Source organism: Pieris napi, chromosome 21 (assembly GCF_905475465.1).
Source record: "Pieris napi chromosome 21, ilPieNapi1.2, whole genome shotgun sequence".
Taxonomy (NCBI): domain Eukaryota; kingdom Metazoa; phylum Arthropoda; class Insecta; order Lepidoptera; family Pieridae; genus Pieris; species Pieris napi.
This window is the reverse complement of record NC_062254.1, coordinates 5,901,415-5,927,913: the sequence shown is the minus strand read 5'-3', so window position 1 is coordinate 5,927,913 and position 26,499 is coordinate 5,901,415. Positions and strand designations below refer to the sequence as shown.

Here is a 26,499-nt window from a genome sequence, read left to right as displayed (position 1 = left end):
CAATGATTGACAAGCAAGTGTCTGTACGAAATATATCTCAATTAAAACTATTGAGTTTCTAGTTTTAAGTGTGTTTTGGGAAATAATTATTTTTAATTTAATTATTTAATAATCAAACTAAAAAAATCAGGAGATCCGTAAAAATAATGGTCTTTACTTTTTTGTATTAATTCTTTAATTTTGTACGTTAATCGTTAGAATAATAATTATATTATAATTATTTGATACCTATCTGTGGAGTGCTCTGAAGGTTTCCGAGATCGTCTTCCCCTTCGAGTCCCCATTGAGCCTTCTTCACAACTCGCTGTGTTCACTTCTGGCCCAAATTTCTCACCATATATCTATACATTTCTTTAGTAAATATTTTGCATTAAAAAAAAATGGGTTAAGAAATTAAATAACGTTGGAGCGGAAAAATTACTTTCACTATATGTTTTTTTATTATTAAATTAAATGCTTAGCCCTGTTAAAGTTCATAGTATTAGGTACATATTTCATAATTTGCGATCAACAAATGTTTTTAAATAGGCCAGATTTCACTAATAAAATATTCGAAATATAATACCTTTCGCACAGATTTGACAAGACGCTCAGTAGCGCGCATATTCCGTCGGAAACAGTACGGATGACAGAAATTTTGATGGCAGCAGACATAATTGAATGAATTCAAGAACTTCACCATTACCTAAAAATAGACCAATATTAGCCAGATTGTAAATTTAAATCGTAAATTAAATTTGCGTTCTTATTGCTTTGACTGAGAGTTTATTTTAGAATGAATCTTGTAACTGTTTAATTGTAATTGTTTGATACATTGTAACTCCAATAGGATATGGGGTCGGCGCATTGCTCTATTTCATTGATATTTTCGAAGCCGTTTCTCTGCCTGGATTAGTCTATACATCAAGCCGGAATAATTATTACTTCTCTGCCAAAACTGACGCAGTACCAACTTACACCATATGCTTAGCCCTTTGAAAAAAGGACTAGAAAACTCGACTGAAGAAAAAAAAAGTGCGTGCATACAAAGTACACATGTCAGAAGTGAAACTTCTTTGTAAAATAATTATTACTAAGGTAAAAGCCCCAATAGATGATCATGGATCATATGATCACTCCATGTATTTGTATATCTATATTCATATGTAATTACTAAACGAATATATCAACCAATAGCGTGTATTTTTTCTCGATCTCCCCTTTCACACTCTCAATCGGTCTCAATCGCTCTCTCTCTCTCTCTTTTCTTCGACAAAAACGCTGCACATCTTCGTGACTTTTCATCCGTAAAAATTCTTGAATATTAAAAATACAAACAATCTGATGACAATTTAGATGATTATTATAAAGTACCTTAAGCCAAGGATAACTCTTGTTATGGTCAGGTAGATCGGTGGAATTGCTGTCAGGACTGTCCGGGGGATGGTCATGGTCATCAGAGAGCACTCCAGGGCTTTCTTCTCCGCCGCTGTCTACTTCATTTGGCATTATTACTGTACCTAGGATGATTATTGATCTTACACTTTAGTGTTATGTAGTAATATCGATTCTTTGGTAATTTTATGGGTTTAGTTTGTGTAAGCATTCATAGAGTTTACCCACATGAAGCGCAGGGTATACTTATTTTAACCCAAATGGGCTTCTGTCTTATACGTCACGAGTTAAATCAAAATAATATTATGACGTCAAAACTTTTAATATACCAATACGAGGTAATCCAAAAAACTTAATAACATCGGGGAATAAAGTTTGGCGTTGTAGTTTCTAATCTATTCTCTACATACGAAATTAAATTATATCATTGGATAGGGGAATAGGGGATAGGGGAAGGGGAAGCGCCGCCATTTTGAGGTTATTTTGTTGCGTATTGAGATTTGCAATTCGAATAACTTACTCGAAGCAACTACGACGTTAGATTTAGTTTTAATCATCAGCTTTCATTAAAATCTATCGTTAAGAACCGTCACAAACAACACACGGCCGTGTTTATGTCATGTTTAATTACGATTACTTCACACGAACATCAAAGTTTTGAAAGTTACTAAAACACTATCAATACACCACACAATATCAAATCAAATCATTCAAATTAAATAAATATGCATCTTTATCGGTATACCTATATTTACCAACAATAAAATAATATTTTTTTTTATAATATTATTGAGTATACAGTGTGTTACCTGTGCCAGGATAAACTTCTGATGTATCACTTCTATCGGAAAGTGAAGAAACTTTTCTTCTACTCTGAATTGAATCCGAACGACGGGTTATAACTGAAAACCACAATGAAAACTGTATATACGTATTTTTATTTTTATTTACACTTCGTTACATTTATAGAAAATCATAAAAATTATAAGGGATTCAACGGGGGGCCTTATCGCTAACAAGCGATCTCTTCCAGGCAATTCTAGTAAGGAAAAAATAAATAAATATGATGGGTAAAGTGCAAGAAGTGCATAATCAAATCTTATTTAAAAAATATAGAATCACCAACCTTAATCTAAAATAATACAAACAAAATTTAATAAAAAAAAACTAAAATCTAAAGAGAAATGTTAATGTTAAGAAATGTCTATGTAGAAGAGTTTTAAAAGATGAGGTAGCCAATCGTATAAAGTCAGGCAGCCTATTCCACAACTAAATGGCCTTTTTACTAACAATAATCAAAATTTTACATTATATTTTTGTATACGTTAAAAATTACTTAGAAAGTTGGTTGGAAATCGTACTGTGCTTTTCAACCGAAATTCTTTTATAGGAAATGGAACCCGGCTTGAGCTCATTTATTAAAAGAAGCTAGTGGCGACTTATACAATCCACCCTAAAGTAATTCTCTAATATAAAATGTCAAATTAAAAACATTACTTAAATCTTATATATAAAGAAGACAGTTAAGTTATGAGCTGCTTTTTAGTTCGAATCAAATAAAAAATAAAGTACAGTAAAGGTGTTAGTAGAAACTTATTTTAAAGAAAAAATAGAATTCGTGTATGCGTCACCGTTGCTTATTTCGACTATATGTTTGCGTGTTGTTCCCACGAGAATGTAAATGCGTGCTCCTATTTCACCATGCCTCCTGCTGATAGAGGACAAGTCTTTGTTTTTTTTTTTTAATTTATGTTATTATTATTAATTATTTCATGTGGAACATGACGTAATGGTTGCAGCTCCTTACAAACGTTGTGTAAAAAAAAAGGCGATTAAAAAGAGTCGCGGATAGTTTATCGCTAGTTCTCCTTTTGTTGTTCCCTTGATTTGAGAACTGGCAGTAAATGTAAAATTAGAAGCATTAATATGTATTTCTTTACTGACGAGTCATAAGTGTACATTATGTTACCTATATGATTTTTTTACTTTGTTTTTATTACTGGTAAAAAGTAAAAATATTTGCGATAAGACGGAGCTATAAAGTAGATTATGATTATAATAGATCACGTACATTCATCAGGCTGTGTGTCCTTCTGCCGTAGCTTAATAGATCTTCTCTTAAATGAGCCATATGCAGTGTGCGTTTGTTGCGTATTCCTACGATGTATGCCCGCTTTGCCGCGCGATGTTAGACGACTCTTCTTATCTTCTACTCCACCTGGTATTACTTCTGCCAGCTGGAATAGTAGATTTAAGAAGGAAGTGTGCTACTATTAAACAAAGTATTTTTATTAGTTGGGGATAAACTCAGATTAAATAAATTAATTTAGCATTTTTGCTGTCATTCATGCGGTGGTCACCAATAGGATGTACGTATATAATTTGTCGAGGTTTTCTGTAAATTCGTTAAAATATAACTGTTGGTTTGACAGACAAAATATGTTGGCATAATATATTAATTAATATGTTCGGCCGTCAGTGCTGTCAGTGGATTGCTAGATATACCTATATCACAAAAACAGTAGAACTTTTTGAGTTAATAAAAAAAACTATACTCTTGTATAAACAAAACTTACAAATAAAAAATTAATGCAGTATCTACACAATAACTATGAAATTATTACTTAAAAATAATCAAATAATTAGTCAATGAACTCACAGTAACGTTGCTACCACCAGATACATTTTCGGGTTCGTGTAGAACGAAAGATATCTTCCTTTCTGTCTCAACGCCCGCTATCGACTGTAGACTTTGCGCAGACGCTTGCGAATGTCCCATACTGGACAATGCCATACTCCAACGACGGTTTGCTTCCCTGTATTAAACTATTAATAAGGATTCGACCTATTCAATAGTTCCTAATTTCACCTACGTTAAATTTTGATATCTCATGCCAATGTAGCAAAGCTATCATCTAGACTATTGTTATCTAAGTTTTACGAACGCGTCCGTATTCGAGTTATTGATATCTATTTTATAAACGAGTGTTAGTTTAACGACATGCGAATCGTTATATCATTTTAATAATTATTTGCGTTTAAAGACAGATTTTTGAAGCGTAAATTAGCTTGCTAATAAGCGTAAAAATCTGCCGTAAGGTATAAAATGTGCTAAAATGCTAGTCAGGTCCTAATAAAATGAACGTGAGAGCCTAAACATGCACGTAGTGCGGGCATGCATTATTTCTTAGATAACATACTCGACTGGCAATAATGTGTGTTGACTGCTAAGAGCCCTGTTCGAAAGAAAATCATTATGATTATGTACTCGTACGAAACTAACGAAATAAAAATAATAAACTCACTTATTATTACACAACAAACGTCTTCGCTTGACCATCCACCTTCGCAAAAAATAGTAACAGAAAATAATCATTGACACGACAAACAGATATTGCAACTACTCGGCAACAAATCGTTTTCAAGCGAAAAGTACCTGTAGACGCGGTCCCAAGGGCCTCGTTCCTTTAGGGAGGCTCGACACGTCTTTGGCAGGTTCTGATAGCTTTCCCGGAGGAAGGCGGTTATTTCGAATAGTAGGACGCAAGCGATCATTCTCAAAGCGCGAGGGCATTCCGCACCTATTGTTTTCCCGGGTATTCGAATACTCGCTATTTAGGAAAATGCAAATATGTTATAATGAAAGAATCGAAATTTTATTTGTATATGTAAAGGAAAGAAATGAAGGAAAAGAAAGGAGTTTATGATGGGTTAGGAAGCGTTCAAGTATTACGTCACGTTATTTTAAAAGATTATTGCCCCCCCCCCCCCCCATATATCGCGCCGTAACGTTTTACAAAAAGACGCCCCCCCCCCCTCCCAAAATTCGTTACGTAATACTTGAACGCTCCTTTAGAGTGCTGTCAAAAGTCTGGTAGAGCAACTTAGCAATTAAAAGAACAATTTATATGTTGCATTTAGTCAATCAAACACACTGTCAAATACTGTCTCTTTCAGTCGAATAGTGTTTACGCTGTGGTGAAAAGAGACAGCTTTATTAAAAGTAATTTTAATGAATTTAATAATGAAAATGCATACATGAAGAGATGCCAAATAGCTTAGTTGGTGAAACTTTCGAAGTATGGGATATAATATACCTTCATCGAGAAAATCTTCTTCTTCGTCCTGTTGCAGCAATTCTCTTTGTCCATCTGGATCTGACACCAAATTGACAACGGTGTCCAAGTGCTTTTTATCTTCTATTAGCATATCTTCCAGTCTGTTTCCAATAGCCTGAAATTTTTAAGTAAATTCAAATTGTAATAGCGGATTCGACCAACGTTATTGCGTGTACACACATCGTGAATACAAAAAAATCATCTAATTGTAAATCAAACATACAAAAAAAATCACCAGAATCTAGCCGTTTAGAAGAAGTTTAATTACAAACACACCCACAGTAGATATATCTTTATCTGTATGCTAATAGTAAAATAAACCAATATTACTTTAAACAAAAAAAAACTCACTTCCGCCCATTGATAGAAAAGCTTTCCGGCCAAGCGTTGTCGTTTCAATTGCAAAGGTCCCGATGGTACTGAAAACATATATCAATGTTCAAACTGATTTATTCTTTCTCATCAAACGTGGACTATATACGTACGGTTAGTTACCATGGTTACAATGTTTTTTCAACATCAAAAAAAAGGCCGGTTGAGTTTTAGAAACAAAACATGGCGACATGTACGTATAAGGTTTTGGTACGTATCCGCTGGTTGGTTCTTGGTGTTTCGATATTTTAAGTATTTTATTAAACAAAATATTGAATATAAATTAAGATGGTGGACTTGTGAGATAACGCTCTCATTAAAACTCACTGCAAATGTTTTCTTTGAATTGAAATAAAAAATAATTCATTAGGCATTAAAAAGAGATAATAAACAGATCATCCAAATTTAAAAACATTGCTTATGTCAAAAGTTCTGTTAGCAAAACTCACCAGGATTTTTCCCCATGTTAGATTTAAGCCAATACGGCCATTGTCCCTTGTTGCAATTGTGAACCAATTGAGCACATTCCAATAAAATCGCAGCCCGACCAACTACTACTGTGTGTGGCTGAAAATCAATATAGGGTATATTTAAAAAGATATTGTATATGTATAATTTGTTAAATAAAGTAGTCTTCATCGACGCTAAAAGTTTTTATAAATTTGACGAATATTTAAATGATCCTAATCCTTGGGATTGATTTGCTACAGTTCAAACAATTTGTATGACAATACTTGGCGATTAAAAAGAGTGGCGGAAAGTTTCTTGCCAGTTCTTCTTGCCCACTCTACGCCCTTGACTTGCAAACTGGTAGTAAATGTATTACAATTAATTTAACTTCGTTTCTGACGTCCATAAGTGTACTTGTTTACCTATATGAATAAAGATATGTTGAGTTTGAGTTTTTATTTTAACTGCCTTTGTATATGTACTGTTAATGAATTTTTGGTCAAAAGAGAATTTAATCAATAATTTTTTACGTCAAATCGACAAAATGTTTACATACAAGGTCCAATAGAGCAGCCATAAACAGAGCATCAGGCGTTGCTCCAGGTTGAGTGGCTTCCAGCATGAAGCTGAACCTGGCCAGGCCAGCGTATAGTGGGGCTGCAGCCACTAAACGTCGCCGTTTTAATACCACTACTTCGGAATCACCACCCCCAGACCCACCCTCCATTGACCCGCGACGAGACATATCTAAAAAGTTTTAAAATAGTCTTCTTAGAATTATAAATAACTCTCTTTTATTCAGTACAAAATATATTATGTAATATATTACATAAAAGATGATCGACCCTAACGAGATTTGCAAAGAAATGGGAAAAGACAAGATACTATATATATACGTACAGGATACAAGTATTTCATGTTTTAAACGAGACATATAAAAAAGTTTTACTACATATAAAAAAGAGTGTGTTAGAAGACGATGTACACGCGTTAGAAGTTATACTTCTTAAAAAAAAATAACTAAAATGCAGTAGTGGTTAACGATAAATATTAAAATTAATCAAAAAAATTATTATTAGTAAATACTAACACCGTCTTATATGAAATTAATTTAATAAAAACACCAAAATAATATTAATTTATTCACACTGTACAACAGTACAATTAACTGTTACGAAACACGTGTTCTAAATATAAAAATACTAGAATATACACCTTGAACATAGTTATTATCGATTTTCATGCCACCTAGAACTAACTTCATTCTGTTAAATTTGTGTCACGGTGCGCGCGCATCGTAAAATTTCACTCTCATTAATTTTTCATAACGCGCCTAAAGAAGTATAACTTCAAAAACAAATTTAATAAAGTAAGACGCAAAAGTATCATTTTTATAACAACTTTTCAAATTTTTCTAGTCTATGGTCAAGTTTCCCTATATGGAAACACCGTTCAATAGTCTAAAAATTATAACATATTAAATTTGATACATCACGGAAGAGACTTACAACCGCCAGGAGTTTCTTCAATGCTGCCGTCTCTCTTCTTTCCCATTTTTCTGATGCCAAATCTATTCAATCGATCTTCAACACGTTTACGTGCCCTAGAAAAAAAATAAACAACCGTGAGTATACACAAGACATTGTAGTTAAAAAGGCCGGTAACGCACTCGCGAGTCCTCTGGCATTTTTTTTTAAAGAAAATTCACACCAATTGACCTAGTCCCATGCTAAGCTGGTGAAGCTTGTGTTATGCGTACTAGGCAACGGATAAACATACATATTATATATATATAGACATATTTAAACACCCAAGACCTAAGCACAACACCAAATGCTCATCACATCGATGTTCGTCTCAGCCGGGGATCGAACCCGGGACCCATGGATTCGCAGTCAGGGGTATTAACCACTAGACCAATGAGTCGTCACTGAGAGCGTCCATGGGCGGCGGCGTCACTTAACATCAGGTGAGCCTCCTGCCCGTGTTCTTACCTATTGAGAGTATATCCAACGCGTCGTTTCATATGAACAGGTCGGTTGACGTGAATATTGTAGGGTCGTGCCAATGACGCCATACTCCCGGAAATGGGTAACGACTCGCCGGAACCACATCCGTTTCGACCCAAGGGCTGAGGTTGGGGTTTTTGACGGAACCAGTTCACTGTAAACGAAAACTATCTTTATGCGTGGCTACAAAACACTATAGAGTGAGTGACTATAAATGATATAGAGCAGTGTTCTGGTGCGACTTTCATACCTGAAGTCGTAGGTTCGATCCCCGGCTGTGCACCAATTGACTTTCTTTCTATGTGCGCATTTAATATTTGCTCGAACGGTTAAGGAAAACATCGTGAGGAAACCATCGAATTTTCTTATGTGCGCAATGAACGCTCGTAGGCGAAGGAAATTAATAAATAAATTAATTAATCAGTGGCGCTACAAGCTCTTTAGGTCTTGGCCTCAGATTTCTGAATCTGATTCATGATAATTCTTAAATCTAATAGGCAAGTAGGTGATCAGCCTCCAGTGCCTGACACACGCCGTCGACTTTTTGGGTTAATAAGACATGTCGGTGACCTCACGATGTTTATATTCCATTGGTGCACAGCCGGGGATCGAACCTACGACCTCAGGGATGAGAGTCGTACGCTAAAGCCATTAGGCCAACACTGCTCACTAAAGGAAATTATTGAGATAAAAATAATTCATACTTATGCCACTGATGTGAAACTTTGACGGTATAGACTTCGAATGTGTTATCTTATGATGCGATATATCCACTGACGAAATAGAAGGAATTGTTCTTTCCGATTGTCTTGGTGTCAGTTGGTAGCGGCGCGTGCGCACTGATAATGGAGATTGACTGGCTGAGTCGTCTCCCCCTTCTGTTTCTAGGAGACTCTGGAAATAATTAAGAATAGAAAATGTGGGTTCTTGATGGTTAATTATTCAATTCAATTTAGTTCATAGGATAATATTGATTACCGGCATTTTTGAGATTCAACTAAATTACCTGTAAAATAGATATTAGAATGTCTATTGGTAAAGGGAGACCTTGTCTTGCTTGCGGATTACACATTTAAACACACATGTATTATGTAATACTTAAAAACAGTTGCCATATTTCTAAGGCATAAGGACAAAAAGTATGTGAATAGTATATCTTTCTACGGCAGTATTGAATACTTTAAAATATATAATGTATAATGTACGCTCAAAATATCCCTTGGGCTATATTTTATTAGTGACGGAACTCCTAAAGACGTGAAATCAAATCAAAATAATTTATTCATATTTCATATAGGTAACACAAAGTACACTTATGAACGTCAAAAAAGAAATACATATTAAATGCTTCTAATTTTACATTTACTGCCAGTTCTCAAACCAAGGGCGTAGAACGGACGAGAAGAACTGGCATTAAACTCTCCGCCACTCTTTTTAATCGCCAAGTTTTTTGTTTTACACAATGTTTTTAAGGAGCTGCAACCATTACACTATGACGTCTTAAGTAATTACTAGAAAAATTAAAAACAAAGATTTGTCCTCTATCAGCAGGAGGCATGATGAAATAGGAGCACGCACTTACATTCTCGCAGGAACAATACACAAATACATAGTCGAAATTTTTGGAACGAATTAACTTTTAATCTTAATAAATAATCGTTTAAAAAAAACTAAAAAACACGCTTTTAAAGCACATCAAACTAAAAAGTGAAAAATAATTCCTAATTTAGGCTGAAAATCGTAATGAACAAAAAATACTGGTATTATTGTGAAAAAGCGTGGGTTGCTATACACGAAAAATATGGCACAGAGCGCCCCACGCTTTTTCACAACAATACCAGTATTTTTTGTTCAAAAACATACACATACAGGTGAAGCTAATATATAGCGTGTAAAAATATAATTATTATAATTCAACTTAAGATGAGTCTGACCTGAGCTCCAGTAGAGGAAGCACTCCGCTTCTTGAAAGTGAACTTCTTGTGGGATTTCTCTTCTCCTCCACTCGCTTCTCCCGCCTCGCGGTCTTCGTCTGCGACTCGCCATCCGTGCCTTAAAATTTAAATCAACACTTTTTTTATATAAAAAAAAAGTGTCTGTGTACAAAGTACACATGTCAGAAGTGAAACTTCTGTCGCAAACTAATCTTTAAGTGTTGTTCATATTTATACAAATCTAAAAGTTTAGATTTCCGATATTTAGAGGGACGGAAAAAGGAATATATGTTAGGAATTTAATGTATTTAATTGTCATTAAAATATTAAGTGTCGAATAATAACTAATAAATAATAAATAATAAATAATAAATACTAAATAATAAATAATAAATAATAAATAATAAATAATAAATAATAAATAATAAATAATAAATAATAAATAATAAATAATAAATAATAAATAATAAATAATAAATAATAAATAATAAATAATAAATAATAAATAATAAATAATAAATAATAAATAATAAATAATAAATAATAAATAATAAATAATAAATAATAAATAATAAATAATAAATAATAAATAATAAATAATAAATAATAAATAATAAATAATAAATAATAAATAATAAATAATAAATAATAAATAATAAATAATAAATAATAAATAATAAATAATAAATAATAAATAATAAATAATGTGACGGTAAATTTTTTTCCAACGCCGATAAAGAAGTTTGACTTCAAAAAGGAACATGGCGCGTAACCGAAAAACGTGACGCGTACGGCGTAACGAAAAAATGTTACACTAAATTTTTTTCCAACCCCGATAAAGAAGTTTCACTTCAAAAATATATGTTTATTATGGAATATAAGATACAGGTATCACTTATTCCACGTAATTAAATTTGAATAGGTAGACATACCTACTCATCGGCAAAGAAGAGGGTGTAGGCCGAGAGAAAAGGCGGCCGTAAAAACTCTTGGTACTCTTTTAAAATAGCAAATCATCAAACAACACTTATTCTAACAAATATCGCAAATTAATTAGAAGTAGCCTGTCTGGCACTAGTCCCAGGCCTTTATATCAACTAGATAATCGTTAACTTTATAGTAAGCCTTTTTACACAGCTTTTCTTTAATTCATTTCTTAAATTAACCCCTGACTGCGAATCCATGGGTCCCGGGTTCGATCCCCGGCTGAGACGAACATCGATGTGCATTTGGTGTTGTGCTTAGGTCTTGGGTGTTTAAATATGTATTTATATATCTATCTATCTATAATATGTATGTATATCCGTTGCCTAGTACCCATAACACAAGCTTCACCAGCTTAGCATGGGACTAGGTCAATTGGTGTGAATTGTCTTTAAAAAAAAAATATCCCCATGAGCACACGATCGGAGGAGATCATATAAAACATGTTGTAGTGACGCAGTACGCGATACAGACAGAGGTAACTGTATCATACAAGCGTAAATGGGAATAGATTCCAAGACTGTACGTTAATTATGTGGCGGCAATAAAGTCGCAGAGAATAGGTATGAGAAAAAAGCCACCGCAATGCCATTTTCCGGGTCAAACGGACCACGGAAAACCAACGTAAACTTGGCGACTTTTTTAATTTTAAATACGTACTATTTGTAGAGAAAGAGCATTACAAATATCACCTATTAAAGCCTGTATCGGCAGAACCTATGCCAAAGCCAAGACTGTAGCAGTCTTTAGTTGTCATGTAATAGATATAAAATATACCTTATAACCCTCGTAGTCTGCATATTGGAATCCTTTTGTTGAGTTCCCGGTCTTTCGGCTGTGTCCAGAAGACCGCTCAAGGCCACCAGACGGAACTCGTGTCCGTGCGCTTCACGTACGTAACTTAGAAGTAAACGTACTTCTGAGTATAAAGCCTGAAAAAAAAGTTTCCTAAGATAATATTTTTAAATTGAGTTCAGTTTTTTAAGTAATCAGACTTATTCTCCTGATGTTATTCAACTGCGATATGTTGTTTGACAGCATTAAAAAAAACCCCATAAATTTGATTTATCGTTAAATACAAATTAATTTTTCATACCGAACCAGTATTTTCTAAGATTAGCGCCTTCAACTAAATAAACAAACTCTTCGGCTTCATAATCTAATATATAAAATTCTCGTGTCACAGTTTTCGTTGCCATACTCCTCCGAAACGGCTCGACCGATTCTCATGAAATGAGAATCGGACAACATCTATTTTTCATCCCCCTAAATGTTAGGGGTAGTCCACCCCTAAATTATTATTTTTATTTTTTAGACAAAATTTTTAATTTCTATTTTTTTATGATACAACATACAAAAATACATACAATCCTCAATTTTCACCCTTCTACGATCAACCCCTATTTTTTTATTATAAATGATATACATGGCAAAACGACGTTTGCCGGATCAGCTAGTATTATTATAGGTGTTACATATCCATTGCACTCCCTTTGCCCCGCATAACCAATACCTATACCCCTCTTACGCAACACCGTTATAAAAGGAAATGGACAATAGAGATCAGAAGCTTTCGATCTGTTATACGAGTTCAGGAGTTTAAGTTTTTAAAAAAAACTTATTTAAATTAGCTATATTTATTAACTTGAAATGATTAATACAAAGATTTAAACTCGTAATTAGGGTTGATTAAAATAACCGTTCTGGATAAGATCTCAAAGCAGACTGACTGCTACCAAAAGGATGGTGTCTATATCCCATACTTTATGATGACATGACTGTTTTAGCTTTACGATGACATGACTGTCTTTAATATTGTATTAGCATTAAGGCTTACAATTTAGGGGTATAACAGATCGGATACCTCATATCGGACCGGTCAATTCTCAACTAGTATCGGGCTGATTAAATAGTTATATTTAGTTAAGTCTTAATTATTGTAAGTGATTAACTAAAGTAATTTCAACACATTTTGTTTTTTTTTGGGATTCACCGCTGTCCCTCACTTAATTAAGGTAACCAAGTAGGATACTAAAAATTACATATTTTGACACTAATTTCTGAATATACAGTACGAAACTTTATAGCATATTCAGTTAAAAGAATTTGGTGTACGCAGAGTACTCACATATAAACATTTAATCAATTCTCATAAATAAAGGTAATCTTACCGAGTTATCAAGCATTTTCAGTTCCTTATGCATGAGCGCAAATCTCGTTACAAGTACTCGTAACACCGTCTCTATGACGAAAGAGTCTATAGTTTTATTCGATCCCTGGTTCGCTCCGAAATTTGTAGCGTATTGTGCTTGAAGATGACTTAGGTCTGGTGATTTAGATGCGTTGCGTTTCTGTTGACCTGAAATATAAAATAATGGTTTTTGTATTCAATTATAAATTAAAAAACTATATTTATGCAGTTACTATTAATGTATCTGCCTACTGGGATGTTTGACATTCTTTATTAATTTTTAAAATTAAATTTTGACAATTAAACTCATTACATTCCTAATATATCTTGCTTTTTCCCTCCCTCGAAGTCTCGGAAATCTAAAGTTTTAGAATTCTATAAATATGAACAAGAGTTAAAAATTAGTTTGCCAAAGAAGTTTCACTTCTGACATGTGTACTTTTTTTGAAATTAGTACGATTAACAAAAAACACGTTATATAAGTATAGATAGTCAATAAACAACTTACTCAATGGTGAAACCAAAGTCGGTTCAGCACAAAAGCCTACAGTAGCATGAAGATTGTCCAATACTTCTCGTATGGGTGAAAATTTAGTCATTTCTTTTAAACGTTGGGCGAATTTATTGACACATGACGATCTCAGGTATCGCAGAGAATTCCTAGCTTGAATTCTGAGTGATTCTGCTTGTGGGCCGCGTAGGGCTGTTGTACAGCCGTGGGAGCAGCCCAATTGACGTAAAAGCCTGCCAGCATATACAATTTAATTTTTTTTTATTTCTATATACGTTACTAGCAGACCGGCCAAGCGTTGCTATAACTAAGGGTTTTGTTATAGTAGCAAACTATTCAAGGGAAACGGTTGAAGAACACCGGTCATGGGGACCACCATGTTTTTTTGGTGGTTATGCCATTAAATTGTAGCTTATGTGAAACGTTGGTACTTTCAACACAGCGCCATCTGTTAGAATTGTGACTATCAAATAATAAACAAATATTTTGCAATAAAATAATATTGCGGGAATAAATTGAGATGTAAGCTATCCTATCTTTTAAGTTGGAACAAACTACACACGGTGTGCAAATTTGATTGATATCGGTTGGGTAGTTTAGGAGTCCATAGCGGATAAACAACGTGACACGTAATTTATATATATTAAGATTATACTAAAAAATGTCTAAATGTTCTTTGAAAAATTTACCGCTATAATTGAAAAATAATCCTTATTTCACGGATTTGTAAATTATAAGGTGAAAATCGTATTGCTATGGGCGATGAATGAATTCAAGATTTTTTGGACGTCTTATTTTTTATTAAGAAATTATTACTTTCAATGAGAGGGCATAGAGAGTATTAAAATAGCAATATCTATAAATAAATAAAAATCTTTAATATACTTTATGATTAAACAGACCTCAATATGATATGCATGATCATGTAATAGGGGCAGTCATAGTTTTCGTCATCTCGAGATTTGTCTTTCCCTTCTTCTACATTCGTTGATTCTTGGCTGTGTGTGCACCTCATTTCTGAGTCCCTTTCCTAAAATATCACTCGTTATTTATATTTATGACTACTTATTTTTCTTCTTATTTATAAGTGTATCTTTAAAGGGCACCAACACATCGGTTACAGCAATCGATCGATTTGCTAAGACATGTCTTAAGGGGCACATTCCAACCGAGGGGTTTAAAATTATATCTTTATTTATATAATTCTTCTGTGAGTGTGTATGTCACTGAACTTCTCTCAAACGACTGGACCGATTTTGATGAAATTTTTTGTGTGTGTTCAAGGGGATCTGGGAATGGTTTAGATTTACAAATCAACCCGGCAGGTGGCGCTGCAGTCGGAACTTTCATACTTTGTTGAATAAACTAATCGCTTGAAATATCATGCAGGACAACGTCTGTCCGGTCCGCTAGTAAATCTTTATTGTCCAAACCATGTCATGTAAGTGATTAATGCGAAAATTGTGAAAAATTAATTTAAATTGTGTATAATTCATTCGAGCTGTATAAAATTAATTTAAATTGTGTTAATTTCATTTAAATTGTGAAAAATTAAAATTCATTGAAATTGTGTAAAATTCACTTAAATTGGGTAAAATTCATTCAAATTGGGTAAAATTCATTCAAATTGTGTAAAATTTATTCAAGTTGTGTAAAATTCATTCAATTGAGTAAAATTCATTCAAATTGTGTAAAATTAATTTAAATTGTGTAAGATTCATTTAAATTGTGTAAAATTCATTCAAGTTGTGTAAAATTAATTTAAATCGTGTAAAATTAATTTAAATTGTATAAAATTCATTAAAAAATGTTTAAAATTAATTCAATTTGTGTGAAATTCAATACCTTGAAATATTATTTTTTAGTTTATGCACATAAAGATTAATGACACGATACCAAAAACATGATGTTAGATAATTTACTTGACCTAATACGGTAAATCCATATAGTTCATAGGTTCATTTGGTGAAAACTGCAGGAAAATTTAATTCTGTAAATGAACACTCACCTTACAATCTTTATTCAGCTCGCTTAACGGATCAACTGTTTCTGGTCGAGCGTCTTGGGTCGTATCATTTTGCCAGTTTTTGTGAACACCAATTTCCATCAAAGTATCCACCAAGTTTAGTAATACTTCCATAACTCGAATTGTGATGTAGAAACTGTCCATTGTAGATACCGAATATACTGCCTATAAACCAATAGATTAACGATTTCTCAACACAATTACAATATGTTTTCTAGTCTTTGAAGCCAAGAACTTTACTATTTTTTAGGTTGCTTTGATAGTTAAATTTCTTAAGTATCCTCCTGTAAGCAAATTTTGACACAATAATGCATCGTAATTTTTATGCTATCATATCTATTGCTAGAGGCACTTTTTGAGGTCGGCTTTTACTATTAGTTTGATTCAAACTCAAAATATCTTTATTCATATAAGTAAACAAGTACATAGTAAGTAAAAAGTTAAATTAATTGTAAATTTACATTTACTACCAGTTCGCAAGTCAAGGGCGTAGAGCGGGTAAGAAGAACTGGCAAGAAACTTTCCGCCACTCTTTTTAATCGCCAAGTATTGTCATACAAATTGTTTGAACTGGAGCAAATCAATCCCAAGGATTAGGATCATTTTACCAGATTACAATAAACTATTATATTATTTTTGAAAAAATACGGATTACTGCACCATAAACTTATCAAAATGTTTTAGATGTTAAAGGTTGTTTGTTGTAAGGGTGCGTACAGACTATATAACATATTATATAACTTGTATTTTATAACACGTCCACATTATGTAACCTTGTTATTCAACATTATAACATAAAACAATACTTTACACATTAGAATAACAATGCAATATAACAATCTTATATAACCATTTTAAATAACAAAAGAAAAACGTAAATGCTGGGTTCGTCCTAGCATACATATCAATAACATGTTTTATAACATTCAGTGTCCACATTATCTGAAACATGTTGTATAGCAATGTTGTATAACATGTTATGTTATATAGTCTGTACGCACCTTAACACTGTTTAGCCACAGTTTCGTTTAAATTTTAATGTTACCTTCAAAACCACTTGCAAATCAATATCACCATCATTAGTGATATAATGCATAGACCCAGGCGCCTCCAGTATCTCTTCTACAATGTATGTAATGTTAGAATCGGTTTGAGATCGCGTTAAGCTCGGCTTCCTTTCTGGGGTCGGTAAGTGTTGGGAACCTTGTATACTGACTGAGTCCATTTGTGATTCTAAAGATCCCTGAAAAAGAATACTTAAGATTGAAATAATATATATTATGTCAAGTTAAAATTAATTTACAACTCATTAGTTACCTAGATACCTAATATACAAACTTAAAAAATGCATCGATTGTCATATCTTAAAAACTGCTTCACCGATTTTATTGTAACTTAGTAACGGCCATCTTTACTTTTTAACATAATGCGAAAAAACAATCATTTTCGCTCGTCCAAGTCACGTTTCCATTGTATAAATTAAATATGGGCACCGCTACACGCGAAAAACGTTGAACTAATGCTTATCACCGCTATGACGGCCGTCATGCAAATACAGCACCGCTATTTGACGTTACGGTGACACTCAACGTTCTCTAGAAAACCAACTCTGATGTTATTTATGAACAACGTATGGGTGACGTCACCCAACGTTACATTACGGCCGTTAGATAACGGCACCGCTTTTCTAGGAAACCGTAGCTTTACAAAAATTATAAGGCAACGGACGGCCTTATCGCTAACAGGCGATTTCTTCCAGGCAACCCTAATGTGGAACGATAAAAAAGAAACACCTACAGAGGGAAGACGGCAAAAATAATTAACAAAAAAAAATCTCAAATAACACGTAACTACAATTTGGTTTTTTAAGCCTAAAAATATTAATTATTAAATTCTAACAAGTCAAACTGATAACCTTTCTTTGAAGTCAGTTAAAAACGCTCGCGAATGTGTTGTTGACCTTTAAACTGTCGGACAACTGATCAACAAACACGAGTGACTCACCTGTCTCGTCTTTGATAAATAATCAGGCGATGGCGTTGGTGTGTGCTCTGTCACAGTTATAATAGGATTCTTCTTCTTCTGCAGATTTGAGGTTGCAGCTAAAGGAAAGCCATGGGCTCTCTCGGTTTTAACTTCCCCTATGTATCTGCAAATAGGGACTATAAGGTCATCGTTTTTGCTTTCTTAAAATATTTACGTCTCCATTTTGCTACAAGTAATTAGGTAGTAGAACATTTCTTATAATATATGAGATAGCTCTCGAATCCTATAAGTAAGCAATTTCGAATTAGCAAACACCCTGATATTGCCAAAAAATAATTTTAAAATATACAATCATTGAAAAACACTTTTTTACCGGATTGAAGTTATGTATTATTATAAATTTACAATTATTTTACATAATTTTAAATTTAACCGACGTTTCGCGTGCTTTACAGCGTGCATGGTCACGGTGACGGTGCGATACCTCGGTTTAAAATTATGTAAAATAATTGTAAATTTATAATAATACATAACTTCAATCCGGTAAAAAAGTGTTTTTCTATGTGTAAAAGTTATGTCAATAAAAGACAATACTATATACAATCATATTAAACACCTCTTAAGAAAGAACAAATAAAATATATTTATGCCAGTTACTTAAGATGCGAAATCTATTTTAAGTGCAAATTTTCATTCAATGTATAGTTTGTTAATATTTTCTAACCTTCACAATTTGACAATATTATTTTATGAAATACAAAAACAATGTTCTATTACCTAATAGCTTTGCTACTGAGACATTAGATGTTTATCGTGTAGGTGCAACCTATTTTTCACCTATAGGTGTATAAATGTGAGAATGCGTTATAGTTGTTTAAGCTTTGCAAAGCTCATGCAAATATGACCCAAAATATCAAACTATAACTTCAGTGAAAAGAAATTTCCTTTGATTTAACTTTGACGGATATTTAAATATGAATTTGAAAGCGCTCAGTATGTTCTTTATCGTTACTTATTTAATTTTTTATTTAAATATATTATTTATAATTACACTATGTTTAACTATAATAACTGTCTACTTTTCGTCTACACTACTGTTATTGTACCCTGAATATATATATATAATACTACGAGTCGTTATTCATTTTCTAGAAAGCAACTAGCAACTGATGCTTTCTTTAGAAAAACCCACTACAACCAATTTACATTTGACTTATTATTAGCACCCTTATTGCTTTGCATTAAGGTGCATTTTACACAAAGAAATGTGCAGTTAAGACAACTACACAGGCCCTTATGTCATCGTATATTTTTATTTAATCAACCTGAAACTTTAGAACACAGTACTAAAAGGCGTAACATACAATCTTTGTTCAGAATATCTATGAGCAAGCAAAACCTGTCTACCAACGAAGCTCTACCTTGAAAATATCTGTCACTCACCCATTCGAAGCTAGCTCGTCAATGAGACAGCTAATCCGTAAATTTAGAATAAGCACCATAAAGACAGGAGAAAGAGAAAAAATATTTTTAAATAGAAAATGACCCGTGTACTAAAGTAAGCATGCTGTGCTCCGACCGAAAGGAGAATGCCCATTATATGGGTCGCTTATAACAAAATTTTGATATAGGAAAAAAAATTGAAGAACATTGAGGGTATTTTGAATTTTTATGAGAATTGAGGGTAGTTTTGTTCATATTGTAAAACCTATTAAAGTTTAATTACAAGTTCTATTTATTGGCACAGATTTGGGCAATCTCCTTTATGTATGTTGTAGATTCACTAAGTCGCCTAGAAAATAATTTTAAGCTTTAGTTTTTATAACTTTGAAAAATCCCTACTACATATAATACACTTGACTAATTAAATAATTATCTTACCTAAGACTCGGCATACTTTTCCCTTTAACAAGGTTACATTGCATATCACCAGTTAATCTCGATCCCAAAGGAAAGTTGTTCGCCAACGCCGAATTCGGCCGATCTTCAGTATTGTCCAATGATCTATGGTACTCCTGATAAAGAAAACAAAATTACCAACCAGAAAAAGTGGAAAAAATAAAAAAAAAATCTAGAAAAAAGAATATCTACAGAGATCATTCTTACGGCAGTATGAAAGCTAAACTTGTGTTCGTCTTGGCCTATTTTCTCCAAGGCCTTCTCCGATTTCGAAAGTAGTTTTGTCTCAACAAACGCTTTTAGGTCGGACATTTTCATTTTCCGCTTTATCTTCTCACTTGCACGTCTTATCATTACATTATCTTCGTCGATTTTAGGTGATTGGGCAAAAGGAGCTTCTGTTACCGGCATTTCTTTCGTTTCCGGAATTTCTATGAAGTTTTTCAAGGAGTCTTTGAGATCCGAGCTTTGGTATATAGATACTTCTATTTTAGGTATAGGTAGCGAGTTGCTACGTTTCCGTGGATGCGTTTGTTTTGTTACATCGTCGCATATGTCGCGCAATCTGAACAAAGGAGGATACACTTTACCATATTTTTTCCTTGCGTACCTGGACGGAATCACTTTTAAGCTTAAAGGCCTTGATAATATATTCCCTTAATATATTATCAAGTCTAATTATACTAGTGTTTATGCAATAAGTGTTAAATAAATGTGTAAATGGTATTATATACTAAACATAGAACAATTTTGTGCACAAAGGCTATATCTAATATATAAAATTCTCGTGACAGTATTCGTTGCCATACTCCTCCGAAACGGTTCGACCGATTCCTATGAATTTTTTTATGCATATTCATTAAGTCTGATAATCAGCTACTAATTATCTTTCAAACCCCTAAATGATAAGGGGTGTCCACCACAAATCAAAAGGTTTAATTTAGAAAAAAAAAAGTGTTGTATGTATTTTTATGTATACAAAAATACATATAACCCCTAATTTTCACCCCTCTACGATCAACCTCTATTTTTTAATATAGTAGATTTTTGACTCTTGATAGACACTAAGTGTCTCCCGTGGCTCTCGGTTCACCCAATTTTTAAAAGAAAACTTCTAGGTGGAAGGTCTTGGGGGTCTAGACGGTTACCATTTGTTTATTCGTACTTTACCATATATTCTATGCAAGAATGAAACAAGATTGATTTACAATTTTTCGTTTAGAAAATATGTATATTATAAATGTAGACATTGAAATGAACTTTAAATAAAGCTCTTCTTTTTCATTAAGTTTAGTCAATGAAATTCAAATTAATAAAAATATTTACCGATTATACAAATAATGTAAGGCCCAATAAACGCCCTCTTCCTGCCAATGAGCAGAAAACAGACAACGCAGAGTAGCCACATCAAGTATCGTTGCTGCTGATACCTGAAAATATCATATGCCAAGTCAGCGAAACAGCGCTAAATATTAAGTAGGTTGAGAAAGCTGCTTAGATATTGCATCAAGGTAGAAAGCTTAACTAATTATTAGAGGATAGAGCTGGATTCAAAATTCCTTGAAAAGGCAACGTTAAAAAGTAAATATGATGAAATTTATGGAGATAACATCACAGGATTACAATTTGTTTTTAAATACGTCGAATTGTAAAGCACCTTCTTAGTGTCTTTTTTGTTTTTTTTTTACTAAAAAGCATAAAAACCTTATTCATAAAAGTTAAATCAGTCCAATTAAACCGTCGTCGAACAATGCGGTAGACAGATACAGATTACTCATAGTCTGTAGTTTATTTGAAATAATGTTTAAGATTTTTACATCACTTACATTGGTTGGTTTTGTAGGGGACTTTTCAACTGATGTTGGTGTTTTCAGGGCAGGAGGTCCTCCACTGTCCGACAATGATTCTTTATCTGAGGAACTTTGAAAACCATATTTTAAAATGCATAAAAAAATCAAGTTAAATTTTTCTATCAAAAGGAAAATGTTAGGATTTCTAGGATTCCTGTACTGTTATATTCAGTGAACAACGATTAATAAGACTGAAAAACTTTAATACTTATGGAAATCAAAGTAAATTTTTTTTTATCAATAACCTAACAATTTTTATCAATAGCCTAAGTGATTCAAGAGGAAAGACAAATATATGATAAAATAATGAGACAATGTATCAAACAAAGTCTCTCCCCCTTCCCTGGCTATTTCATTTCAGAACAAGGTCACGTGGGAACGAGGTTAATATAAATAAAATATTTAATTTATAAATTTAAATTAATAGGGGGAACTCAAATAATAGGAACATTACTACTAAATACTAAAATTTAAACCTCATTTTTGTAATCTGTGGAAGAGGTTTTATTCCTGGCAACGTTGGTTTCGGAGTGTCCGGCTTCCGAATTTGAAATATGCTAGGGTCCGCTGAGTACACGGTGTAGGCACCCTTATTTTGACCACCATAGTTGGATTCGGATGGGAGACGGTATATAAACTGAAAATTGAGTCAAATATAAACAGTGATAATGTGTGTTACCACAACGCAAAAAAAGTCATACAAGTTAAAAAAATACTCCTTAATACCTACATTAAAATCCAATACTTTTGTAATCTATTTAATGATGGCTTAAAGAGAATGCTGATACTAAATTCAGTTACTAGAAAAGTTTAGTAGATTATCATGCATCATACTATTATGGTTGCTTTAGAATTTTTTTACAAATATGAATTTTAATATTAAGGGTAAATTATTAATAAATAAATATTATCAGACTAAAACTGATTGGATTGGAATAAATTACAGAATTTTATATAGACCATTTGTAATATTAATTGTTTAATTTTGAGAAATGTCCATGTAAAACTTGATTTAATAACAATGACATTACTCTTGATTGTCTTGCTACTATAATAGTAAAAAATAATTATTTCCATATAACTCTCTCTATGCCAGAAACTGTGAAGTCCCTTCAGTGTCGCCATATAGAATTAACACTACTAATATTTTCAAAGCACAAAGTAACAATTAAAATTCATAGGAATTCAGTAATTATTGCAAGCTAGTATTTTTTATAAATATTTTATTTTATTTCAGCACTTAGTTAATGTGTTCTACTATTTAGAGTGTATTTCTTTCTCAAAGGCGGGGAATTCATCAACTGACGTAAAACACAAATGTCCATGGTGTGCAGAAGTTGCTCTTTATGGCCACCAAATAAGTCTATCTTTTAGAAATAAATCTAATAAAAAAAATACCACATGTTCCTCTTCAGTACTGGAACTTTCCTCTGGTATTGTTTCAGGAAATATTGTATCTTTAGGTGATGATAACCATGGCTCTTCTTCAGTACTTGCTTGCTTTGAGGGGGCATCTGATTGGCTTATAGATATATTCTGACTTGGAGGGCTGCTATTAACAATACCTTCTTCTTTAGAAAATTTACCTGAAATTTTTTAGGAGTCATTAAATATTTATCTTTGTCACAGAAGGAGCTCATACAATCAAAGAACTTTAATATAGAGCTACCATTGCTAGAGGCTTTTGTGACGTATAAGGCAAATAAATAAACTTACGCCCTAAAAACACATCACCATGTTGTTGTCGCTTTGAATATTTTCCTCCAAAAGGTTTTGGTTTAGGCTTAACATGAGTTGTAAAGCAAGGAGCATCAGGATGCCTGTATTCCCATAATGCTTGCCATAATTTTAAACCATTCTCCAATCTATAGTTAGTAGTAAAATCTGACTCCTTCAAATGATGAGATATTGGGGCAAAGAGGAATACAAAAAGCTGAAATTCAGATTTAAATTTAAAAACAATAATATGAAAAAAATAATTATTAATAGGACATTAATGCTTGCTTCTTAAGATACTTTCTCTCAGAAATTATTTATAAAAATGTATTATAAACAAATATTAAATGACAGTTATCCTTATAACTTACAGTAATTGCTGGAATGGAGAAAAGATAGTGAAAAGGGTTAGAAAAAAACTTCCCATTTTCATAATCATTGTCAGCACACTCATCAGAAGCATCAAGTAAGATCCAATGTAATGTGTACAACAGTTTTGTCTCCACATTTCCCAAAGATTGCATATTGTCTTTTACTCTAAAAATTTACAAAGAACATTATTTATTTAACTATACAATATAAAGATGATTTGTTGACACCCAATAAAATAAGTCAATTTTGTACTTAAAGGAATTTCTACAATTTAGTAGTAATAAAACCAAGAAACTTTTAAATGTTCATCTACCTCAGATTAGAACTTTGTATGGGATTATAATATATTTACGAGAAGTAATTTGTGTTCACCTGTTGTGTAGTAAAGCAGCTAATGAATGCATTACATGAGGCAATGCCGCTTGTATTAGACGCCATCGTGGAATACTTTCAATTGCTTCTGTGAGACTGTTGGTCAGACCAAATCTTAGATTTTGTACCAATACTTTCTCGAAGGACTAAAAAAGATATTTCATAATTAATTACTATCATCATTCGGTGTTCGAACGTAAAGTGAAACTGTTTTGAAAATATTAGCTTACCTTACAAGCCTCCTTTAGCTCCTATTTTCAGCATGAAAAAGAAAAAGTAAAATCAATTTGTATTTTGTAAACATTGATCTTTATTTATTTTGAATCTTGAGCACCACCCCGCTATCTTGAATTCTGATGACAGATGACAGTGACACTTGAATACTGTGTCAATATATCAACAAAACTACTGACGTAATATAGCTTTTCTGTGGTTTACCATCCACAGAGTAGTGAGTACCTAATATAGCTAGAAATAGGTCTTGTGAAAGTCCATAAATTATCGAGAGAATATAAGTTAGGATACTAGGTAGTTAGACACACCAAAAGAAATCGCATTTTTTAAACCCTTTCACAAGGTTTATCATTAATAAAGCTTTTCACGAGAACTATATGACGTTTGGAATGCATCATTATTATACAAATATGTCAAAAAAAGATAAGCTCTTTACGTGAAATAAGTAAGCCCTTAATAAGTTGTAAAATCATTAAAATTGTGCACTAAATAGTGCTTACTTACGTGGTGTCCAGGAGCTCGTTGACAGAACTGCATGTTGACAACAAACAACAACACATTAAATACATTGCTTAGTGCATACAAAAGCCCCATTAGTGTTATGTAGACAGCGTGGATTTGCGTTGCAAGTGTATTTTTTCTTCAAGTCAGAATTAAATATAGGATATACTTACTTACGTTACGTATTTTAAGGAAAAACAAAAACATTTGAAATTCGCTGTATCTTACAAATTATTTTAACAGTTAAATGTGTTAACTGAATCACTAATCTTTATTCCAAAGATCTACGTCAGATATTGCTCAATTTCATAAAGAATTAAGATAACACAATATCAAAGTTGTCATTATGTGTCAAACAAACGTTATATCAAGTGTAACAACTCATTATTTTAAGTTTTTTTATCTGTTTGGTAAACAGCGCTATTCTAGAATTCTCATGTAAATGAAAAAGCTTGTTGTGTTGGAAAGTCATATGTCACATCGACCGAATTAATGGGTTTCCCTCTCGCGAGGCACAGCTAGTTTTAAAACACTTATAGGATATGAAACTATTATCTTACCATGCAAGCTGCATCATGGACCTTTCCAAATTTTGGTCGCACGAAAGGTGTGCTTTGTCTCCACAGAAATATTTGAAATGCAAACGGGACCAGGTCCTCACTATTAGTCTCATCTTCAGACATGTCTTTGACCTTCACGCTAACCCTTTAATAATAAAACATAGTGTAATATAAAACCACTCCTTTTTTAATGCAGAACACAATACACTTAAGCCCACATTAAACTTTAGTCGTAAAACTATAGCGAAATTACTGACTTTACGAGTTAGCTACAGTTAACTAATGTACGCTCTGTATTTGGTACTAAAACTACGAAGTTCAAGTAAATTATTTTTAATTTAAAACCATAATGAAAATAAAGCCTTAATATACTTCTTAAATAAAAATCACGAATTTATATGTATTTAGAATTTATCAAATTATAAAGAATTAACTAATAATAATTAAAACTTACGGCGCATTATTGAAATATCAAACTTAATATATTTAGCACATATAGATCAATAGTGTTTATATTGCTTTAAATTTTAAACAATTCTCGACGAGTGTGCCCTCGGAGAAGGTTTTGCTGAATGAGAGCAAAACCTCCATGGCGCATTCGCAGTTTACTCTTTCTTAGGGCTGGCGACAATGCCTTAATAATAACATCTTTTTGTTACGATTATATATATCTTAAACGACCCCATAGAACAATATAACTATTCCGGATGTATTACGCTTAATATTCATACCTATAAGACTAAATAGACTTAAGGATATCAGATTTTCTAATTACCTACTCTGAATATTGTAAAAGTATAATTCAAAATTATCGGTTTCATTAATGTGGCTTTACGATGTATATTAAAAACTTCTTATATCAGCCCTTAAATAGGATTAAATCGATCGCTGCGCCGTAACCTGCGAAGCTGCAGCCTCTCGTTGCTATGGTGACGGCTATTTGGTTCAGTTAGCTGACGACTCAGCGAAATCTCCAGAGCTATTGTTTCTGTTGGAATTGTGAAGTACCGTGAAGCAGCACTTTACAATGTGACATTTTA

At 32.8% G+C, this 26,499-nt stretch overlaps 1 protein-coding gene across 9 annotated transcripts in view; it reads right to left on the bottom strand.

The window, feature by feature from the left end:
- Window positions 1-26,025, bottom strand: part of LOC125060196 (protein unc-80 homolog) — a 50,251-nt gene extending 24,226 nt beyond the window's left edge. For 2 of the 9 annotated variants that reach the window (XM_047664967.1, XM_047664975.1), the window contains exons 1-38: window positions 25,914-26,025; window positions 25,460-25,604; window positions 24,903-24,929; window positions 24,395-24,415; window positions 24,165-24,310; window positions 23,792-23,957; window positions 23,421-23,637; window positions 23,103-23,290; window positions 22,181-22,341; window positions 21,681-21,774; window positions 21,181-21,284; window positions 20,047-20,419; window positions 19,837-19,970; window positions 19,399-19,428; window positions 17,974-18,118; window positions 17,015-17,212; window positions 15,952-16,134; window positions 14,846-14,973; window positions 13,941-14,176; window positions 13,413-13,600; window positions 12,019-12,173; window positions 10,258-10,375; window positions 9,028-9,217; window positions 8,309-8,477; window positions 7,823-7,917; window positions 6,871-7,061; window positions 6,314-6,431; window positions 5,844-5,911; window positions 5,472-5,607; window positions 4,811-4,985; window positions 4,680-4,718; window positions 4,575-4,610; window positions 4,034-4,190; window positions 3,446-3,611; window positions 2,184-2,276; window positions 1,354-1,499; window positions 566-685; window positions 229-341 (exon numbers count right to left, since the gene is read on the bottom strand). In XM_047664967.1, coding sequence (XP_047520923.1) covers window positions 229-341; window positions 566-685; window positions 1,354-1,499; window positions 2,184-2,276; window positions 3,446-3,611; window positions 4,034-4,190; window positions 4,575-4,610; window positions 4,680-4,718; window positions 4,811-4,985; window positions 5,472-5,607; window positions 5,844-5,911; window positions 6,314-6,431; window positions 6,871-7,061; window positions 7,823-7,917; window positions 8,309-8,477; window positions 9,028-9,217; window positions 10,258-10,375; window positions 12,019-12,173; window positions 13,413-13,600; window positions 13,941-14,176; window positions 14,846-14,973; window positions 15,952-16,134; window positions 17,015-17,212; window positions 17,974-18,118; window positions 19,399-19,428; window positions 19,837-19,970; window positions 20,047-20,419; window positions 21,181-21,284; window positions 21,681-21,774; window positions 22,181-22,341; window positions 23,103-23,290; window positions 23,421-23,637; window positions 23,792-23,957; window positions 24,165-24,310; window positions 24,395-24,415; window positions 24,903-24,929; window positions 25,460-25,582 — 5,147 coding nt within the window. In that variant the 5' untranslated portion in view covers window positions 25,583-25,604; window positions 25,914-26,025. The remainder of the gene's footprint in view (window positions 1-228; window positions 342-565; window positions 686-1,353; window positions 1,500-2,183; window positions 2,277-3,445; window positions 3,612-4,033; window positions 4,191-4,574; window positions 4,611-4,679; window positions 4,719-4,810; window positions 4,986-5,471; window positions 5,608-5,843; window positions 5,912-6,313; window positions 6,432-6,870; window positions 7,062-7,822; window positions 7,918-8,308; window positions 8,478-9,027; window positions 9,218-10,257; window positions 10,376-12,018; window positions 12,174-13,412; window positions 13,601-13,940; window positions 14,177-14,845; window positions 14,974-15,951; window positions 16,135-17,014; window positions 17,213-17,973; window positions 18,119-19,398; window positions 19,429-19,836; window positions 19,971-20,046; window positions 20,420-21,180; window positions 21,285-21,680; window positions 21,775-22,180; window positions 22,342-23,102; window positions 23,291-23,420; window positions 23,638-23,791; window positions 23,958-24,164; window positions 24,311-24,394; window positions 24,416-24,902; window positions 24,930-25,459; window positions 25,605-25,913) is intronic. The other 7 variants (XM_047664969.1, XM_047664968.1, XM_047664972.1 and 4 more) reach the window with 7 other exon arrangements.
- Window positions 26,026-26,499: the final 474 nt, after the last annotated feature.